General features: G+C 37.1%; 1 protein-coding gene across 2 annotated transcripts in view; it reads left to right on the top strand.

The window, feature by feature from the left end:
- The first annotated feature begins 2,272 nt into the window (after positions 1–2,272).
- Positions 2,273–7,960, top strand: part of LOC107389666 (protein FAM124A) — a 30,799-nt gene continuing 25,111 nt past the window's right edge. The window contains exons 1-3 of one of the 2 annotated variants that reach the window (XM_070544481.1): positions 2,336–2,460; positions 2,581–2,615; positions 4,694–4,725. Coding sequence is in view for 1 of the 2 variants with exons in the window: in XM_015965919.3 (XP_015821405.1) it covers positions 2,405–2,460; positions 4,694–4,725 (88 nt within the window). In the remaining variant the exon portion in view is untranslated. Of the gene's footprint in view, positions 2,461–2,580; positions 2,616–4,693; positions 4,726–7,960 lie in introns of both variants that reach the window. The other variant, XM_015965919.3, reaches the window with a different exon arrangement.

Genomic DNA, 7,960 nt, shown 5'->3' with positions numbered 1-7,960 from the left:
AATGTAGCACCTTAAAGCCACATTTACATAGAAAACAATACTAAGAAAAGTCCTGAGGAGACTTATGAGACTGAATTAAATCAGTAACTTTAAAAAACACTCAAAAGTGATCAGACAGCCAAGTCAACAACAGAGGTTACACCACAGGCCAGGCTGTAGGTGTTGGCATGACCAAGGGTGTGTCCCCTGTTGTGTGTCGGCTGCTTGGAGGGTTCAGTAAAATCCAAATAAATAAGAATGTTTAAAAACTGTTTAGATAGCAAATCTGATGGACGGTCAATGTGTAGATTAACATCACCCATCACATTAATCTCATTTTAAAAGATAGAAACTTCAAACTGATAAAATCAACATAATGTCTGGGTGGCCTATAGACAGTGAGTGATGCAGAGTGAGCTGCTAAAAACGAAGATGTAATGCTCAAAGGTGGGGTTCTGCTCAAATGGAAGCTGTTTAATAGACACTCATTTGAGCGTAAAGAGAAAAACTTAAACCAGGTGGGGAGTCTTTGGTAAGAACGACGAATGCATCTGTGCTCAACCAGGTTTCTGATAAGAACAAACGATCAAATATATGCTCCAAAACTAACACCCTTTATAACAAAAGACTTAAATTAAAAGAGAGTGGACAGTGGGTGATAAACAGTATTTACCGACATTTACAAAGCAGGTAATGAGCCCCAGGGCAGCTGTGGGTACATTGTAGCTTATCACCACCACGGCGTGAATGTGTGTGTGATGGAAGGTTTGTAATAAATTGCCTTGGAGGGTTGTAGGACACTAGAAGGTGCTGTATCAAATACAGGCCTGTATATGATGTAGCACCTTCTAGAGTCCTACATGACTTTGAAATAAAGTCACCACATGACCATTAGAAATTATTACAGGTTGTTTACTGAAGAAAAGTAACATCTATCGAAAAATAATAATTATGTAGCTGGAAATTTGAGGAAACAACTACACAACGTGCATTCTCTGATGTGATGATGTTCGGAACTGCGCTGCTCTGGGTGGCTGCATGTTGGAGTAGCTCTGTTGACTATATGTAAGTTTTGCCTTTTCTTGGGCATTTTTTCTTCTAGTTTCTCAAGAAAAACTGTATTTTTTTTGGACACTTTACTTTTCTGTTTCTGGTGCTGTGAAGCTTGGAGGATTTTTACTGCAATTTTTTTTTTAGCTTTTTTCATTTTTTGAGCATTTGTTATTATGCATAACCATGGCAACAAGCTGGTTTACAATCGGGAGAAGCTGATTAACATGGGAAAGGCTGAAATAGTACCTCAACTGAAGCCACAAATCCCAAATGCCCTAAAACGCAAGAAGCGTGGATGCAGAGCGGGAGCAAAACGGAGACAGAGAAAGAGGAAATTCAAACCATCTCTTCCATCGATCATAATGGGCAATGTGAGATCACTGGCCAACAAGATGGAGGAAGTCTAAGCCCTTTCAAGGACTCAGCCAGAGTGTTGGCAGTTTCTGAACCGCTGGAGGAGATAATGCAAAGAAAGATTCTCCCGAGAATCAAGAAAATGATGGACAACCCTGAGCATTCTCTTCACAAGACTGTCTGACAACGGAAGAGTGTCTTCAGTCAGAGGCTTCTTCAGTTTCGCTGCAACACTGACCGCTACTGGAGATCCTTCCTGCCAACAGCCATTGTAATATACAATTACTCTTTGATGACTTGATTATTATTATTATTCTGAGCTACTGCAGCAATCAATTTCCCTCTGGGATTAATAAAGTATTTTTGATTTTGAATTGAATTGTTATTAGTGTTTGCCTGCAATAAATATATTATTTTATTTCCTAACATCTCATACAAATTCCAGTTAAATATTTTCCATTAATTTACATAAAATAAATGGATGCAATGTTTTCATTTTTCAGATAATGAAAAAAGTTCTGAACGACGTTATATAGATGTGGTAGGGTAGTACCGCAGTTGACCTGCTGGTGAAGCCACAGCACAACATTCACTCGTGTTGCCTTTAAGTACTGCTCGTAAAAAGCCACATGCACGTAAAAAGCAACAGTGAACATTATCACGTTATTCTCAGTAAGTGACAAATAACTTTAGTTCTAATCATTTTATTTTACTATATTTTTCTGTAGTTGTAGGAATGAGGTATGGAGGAAACAAAACTATTATTTTTTTGCATATTTGCTTGTCCTTTTCCAGTCTAGTAGTTTTTAGATTATCGACAGTCTTTAAATGCGTCCCAACAGGAATCTGCCTGTTGCTCCAGTTAGTTAAACTAGTGGTTGGATTGTAGTCACAGCTAGATCTGAACGTCCTCTGCTCGTTCTCAGAGCTCTTCTGCTCGTTTTCATCGGTTTTTAAGTTACTTTGGGATTTTTTTTAACAATGAGGTCACCAGCTGCGCCTTCTGAGACCATCTGAGATGGAGAAACCCCTAAAAGAAGATGACTGTGTGGACTCAGGAGCCGAGACTGGAGGGTGAGTGGAGCAGAACTACGTGGATGTGAACTTCTCACATGGCAAAAATCACCTAAAACCTCAAATCAAAGCCTGTTTTAACATTAAAGAGTTAAATAATTCTCCTTTACTTCGTTTCAGACATTAAACCAAGATGTTCATTGGTTTCTCTTGCGGTATGTGACAGTTTGTGTTGTACTGTGGTAGAGATCAGAGCTTAATGATGAAATAAAATGTGATTTAATTATGTTGCATAATTAATCTTAGATGTTTAGAATAAACACCAAATCATTTATAGTTATTATAACACACTCGTGTTACAGATTTACAACATACTTTTTGTTTCTAGTGTGGATAATTTATGAACAAACAGTTCTCTTTGAACAGTGGATTATTTTTCTTACATTGGAAAGTAATTGTGTTAAATTATTAGTATTATGAATGATTTTCCTGAACCAACAGTGTGATAAAAGCACCTATTTCAGTTCAGAGATTCTTTAAACGGTTCTCATTTGTGTTAATGCTTTTGATTAGTCAATCAATACAACCATCAGCAGGATTTTTACATTCATTTATGTCTCTTATCAGGTCAAATAATAATAAAATATAAAATGCATCTTTCAGCATCTATTTTGTAATGTAAACGCTACTAAATGAGCTCAGATGTTAAAGCAATCTGATTGATGAATGGAGATAAATTTTATTTCTCTGATATATTTTTACCCCAGCACCGTGACCTAATTTACATATATTGTCATCCATCAGAATGACAATCTGAGATGATTTTTGTCCCATCAGCCAACAACCACGACACTGCCCCTCCTGCTGTGTCTCTAATATCATTAAAGCAATAAGGAGCAGGAAGTTATCAGTCTAACCAATGAGACTGAGCAGATAATGGATGGATATGGTTAAAAGGAGAGGAGGAGGTAGGACCAACAAGGTGTGTGTGTGTGCGTGCGTGTGTGTGTGTGTGTGTGTGTGTGTGTGTGTGTGTGTGTGTGTGTGTGTGTGTGTGTGTGTGTGTGTGTGAGAGAGAGAGAGAGTAGGAGACACAGCAGTTCACAGTTGCTCCAAGGAAAACGAAAAAAAGAAGGGAAATTTTCTTTTCTTTTTTTTTTTTTAGTTTCCTGAATGTTTGGAGTGAAGTTATAAGTTGTAGTGTTGATGGTTCCTCTGGGGGTGAGGATTTGGCAGGACGGACTCGTCTCGCTGCCGTTCCCAGTCTGGAAGCTCTGCTTCACTTCATCTCTGTCCAGAAACAATAAACACAAAGTGAAAGTTGAACAGGCAGAAGCAAACGATCTGACTGCTGAGGAACTGAATCCAAGTGTTTGACCTGTGGAGAGCAGCACAGATGCAGGTATCAGTCGGATAAAAGCCGGGAAGAAGTAGAAAAGCTGATTAATAAATCAAGTCAATAACCTGAATGTTGGATCAATATTTACTTTAAAATAAATCACCTCACTTCCTGTTTTTAGTCTAGTTCAATGAATTAGAAATAAATCTTTTAGCAAAGTTTGTCAGGTTGTGTTTTCTCTTCAGTTCATCATTAAATAAAATAAAAAATGTAATTGTACCAAACCTTTAAACATTTAAAAATAATTTCTTTAATCTGCATTTTTTTACCCCACATTAGTTAAATCTTACATGGAAAGACATTTTCATTAATACTTATTGCACATTAATTTGTGCATTTGAAATAAGAAATACTGCTTCGTTTTTATCAAGCATGTTTGGAATTTCTAACAAGGAGAAGACATAAACTTGATATGAACAGCTGGAAACATCTGCCTCTTAAACATTAAAATGATTGATTCAAGCAGTAAAAATGTTAATCAAATATGTTTGTATGAGCTGCTTTAAACACGGCCGAGCATTAAGGGATTTGACACGTTTAGGTCTTTTAAACTGTCTTACATACAAACATTGGCTAACATGCTAAATTATTACTTATATTTAAAGTTGCAGAGAAATGTAGAATTATTGTTATTGTCATTAGATGGAATGTGCATTACTCTAAATTGCATCAGATAAACTTTGAGTCCCAGTTTCAGATAGAAGCCTCTGACTAACGTGACCTTTCCAGCTGGATGTCTCCTTCTGTTTAACCAGCTGTCAGCGTTTCAGTTGAAATAGGAGTGTGTTGTGCTATAGATCATGTCGAGTGCACTTCATAAACCGTAACATAAACTTCTGTCTCCTTTCTCCGCTTCCTGTCCCCCCCTATATTCCACATCCCCTCTCTCTGCAGGTCTGATTACAGTCCTCTGTCCTCAACCAGCAGTAAGTACACACACACACACACACACACACACACACACACACACGCACGCGCGCACAACACACACACGCACGCACGCACACACACAGAGCTCAGGTGAGGACTTTATATGACTAATGCAAACTAAACCCAGTGAGGGGAGGAGGCGGGGCTGGATTGTGTTCAGTGGGATCTGAACGACCACAGCAGATTTCAGGGAGGAGACTTTAGAAATAACAATCTGCTTGAATCCATCTCTGTGTGCATTTACTGTGATGCAGCCGACCACTCAGAGTAAATAAACCGTAACATTTAGCAAATAATTGGAAAAAAAGTGAAAGCATGGAAGTTTCATCCATAATTTACATTCTTTAAAACACTTTCCTATACGAAGACAAACTAAATAAATTGTGTATTTATTGTTTTTTTTTACTCTTCCAAGATCAATATCATTTTACTTTTTAGCTTAATGATCCTGTACTCGTTATATGAGTAGTTTTCCATTTTTACTGTACAATTTGCTTTTATTTTGATTTTATGGTTAAATAAGACAACATATGATCATTATAACAAAATACATACAATATTGGACAAAAGGAACATGTTTTATTTAAGTAGCTGTACACAAAAGGAGGAAAACGCTGAAATAGTAAACATTTTATTTTTATTTATTCCAAATAAAATATATTCTTTGCAGAAAATAAAAGACCAAAAAATAGAAAAACCAATGTATTTTTTTCATTGATGCAAAGACAATATTAATTTTGGGTAACACTTTAGGGAACACAAATGAACCATTAATTATCTGCCAATTAATATGCATATTACTGGACTACTAACTCTGAACTAGTCATTATTAAGCTGATATTAGGTGCTTATTACCAGTGCTGTAATCTAACATTAACAGGCCATAAATTAAGAGTTTTATCAAAATAAGCCATTCAAAATGGTTTGTTAACTGAAAGTAAATCATTTGTTGCTGATTAACACACATACTAAGTAGCTCAAATCAATATGTGGCTTTTAAAGAAGTAATTCAAGGGGAATAGTTATTCTGCATTAATAACCAAAAATATTGTGTTCTGGTATTATGTAAATAAACAACAGAATCCACATGTTAATAGAGCCTAAACAACAATCAATTAACCACTTGTAAGCAAGAATATGTTCCCCATTCTAAAGTCAGATTTTGTTCATAACAAATTACTAGTAGTTTAGTATTAATTAACCACTTAATGGCAAGGATATGTTCCCCTTGAATTACTTCTTTAAAAGCCACATATTGATTTGAGCTACTTAGTATGTGCATTAATCAGCAATTAACCATTTACTTTCAGTTAACAAACCATTGTGAATGGCTTATTTAGATAAAACTCTTAATTTATGGCCTGTTAATGTTAGAATTACGACATTAGTAATAAGCTGTTAATAAGTGCTTACTAGTCCATTAATATGCATATTAATTGGCAGCTAATTAATGGTTAATTAGTGTTCCTTAAACTAACGTGTTACCTAATTTTGAATCAAAGCAGCAGTAATTTATGATTTAAACAGATTCAGAAGTCAGTATTTGGTGGGATAAGCCTGATTCTGAACCACAGCTTTCATGTTTGTCCTCCGTCTTTAGAGGTCAATAAAACCTGATCTGTGACTAACTAGAGGTGAAACTTTAGTCTCGTGAAGATCCAGGTTTGTTGGAGTCATGGTCAGTTCTCTGTCCATGGTTTCCAGGATTTTCCCAGGATTATATTCAGCTCATTAATCTGGTGCACATGCAGGAAGCAGCACGACTCCACCCATCATCAGCGTCCGCTTTGGTTCCCCTGCCTGGTTCTTCTGTTGGTGTTGCATCAGATGAGCTTCTGGTCACTAATGTCAGAGCTGGAGGTCAGAGCAGGAACAAAATGTGCTGAGTAATCTCTGCAGCTTTGTTTCTGATTAAATTTTTTATTTTTTGTTTTAAAGGGACTTTTGAATTTTTATGCTTGCGATTGCGCCCTCAGGCCAAAAGCATAACAGCAGCTTCAATAGTAGGCTCGTGCACGAGGCGCGCATGGAGGACAGAGGACAGGAGAATGCGCAGCTAATTAATTAAATAATTTGGTTCTGTACCTTTCTCTTCAGCACAGCTGACAAAGGTTTAAGATGGGTCAGTCCTCCTGCATGCTCAGATCATTCCCTTCCCTTGCTTGAAAAATTGTTCCAAAATGAAAGTAGAACCCACATCTTTTTTTATCTGTGAATTCAATGCCGTTCGGCGAGTCTCGAATAAACATTTTGGCATCTTACTGTAAAAAAATATACCATTAATGTAAAAAAGAAACTCTAAATAAACTATGTTCACATCCAGACTCAAACCCAGGTCTCATGCATGAGAGTCCGTCTTACCAGGTGAGCTAAAGCACCAGTGAGGTTCTTTGTATCTGTAGCATTTATATCCTTAAAGACAGCTGAAACGTTCAAAGAACGGTTCGAAGGGAAAATGGCTATTTTGTTGCTAATTTGCAGGAACTATCTAGAAGAAAGTTCTACAGAAAGTAGCTAAGGGTCCTCAGAAATGTAGCTAGCTTTGTCACTAGGCGTTAGGAACAGCGACAAAGTGGCACTGTCTCACTCTTCTGCTAAAGCTACTGATAGCAAATGCTACGGGCTATGCCTGAGCGTGAACGCGCATGAAGCAGCCAGCTTGACCCGAGCAGCTCTCTTTTTCTGTGATTTTACAGAAAAACAAGCAATCACAGTAAAAATGCCAGGGCTCATTCTACAGGACCAGGGCATTGCAGGAGAATGTATGAAGAAGACATTTATTGTTTTGGCTGTCAAACTTCCATAATGTCCCTTAAAAGAAAAACTTGCTTGAAAACAAAACCTGAGAATAGATTCAGGACATTCAACTTAACCATAAGACTTTGAAACTACTTGATAAGACATAAGTCAGAAATAAAAGCATATGAGCTTTAGCATGCTGCAGAGATTAACAAGACTTTTATTGTAGCACAGAGGTTGAAACTGGATCGATGGTGGTTTAGAGAAGACAGATGTGGGTTGATCCTGGAAAGGTTCCGATTTTCAGAGATCGGTGTCACCAGCAGATGTTTACAGCTGTGCCAAAACCCACATGGCTGACTCGATATGTCTTTGCGTAGCTCCACACTGCACAAGCTTTTGTACATTTACAGAGAATGGTGCTTTTTTTTTTGCTAAACATCTTCCCACACTTGCTGATTATTTCTGAATAATTTTGTTAGAAAAACATTT

The sequence above is a fragment of the Nothobranchius furzeri genome, chromosome 14 (assembly GCF_043380555.1).
Source record: "Nothobranchius furzeri strain GRZ-AD chromosome 14, NfurGRZ-RIMD1, whole genome shotgun sequence".
Lineage (NCBI taxonomy): Eukaryota > Metazoa > Chordata > Actinopteri > Cyprinodontiformes > Nothobranchiidae > Nothobranchius > Nothobranchius furzeri.
This window is presented reverse-complemented; position numbering and strand designations above follow the sequence as displayed.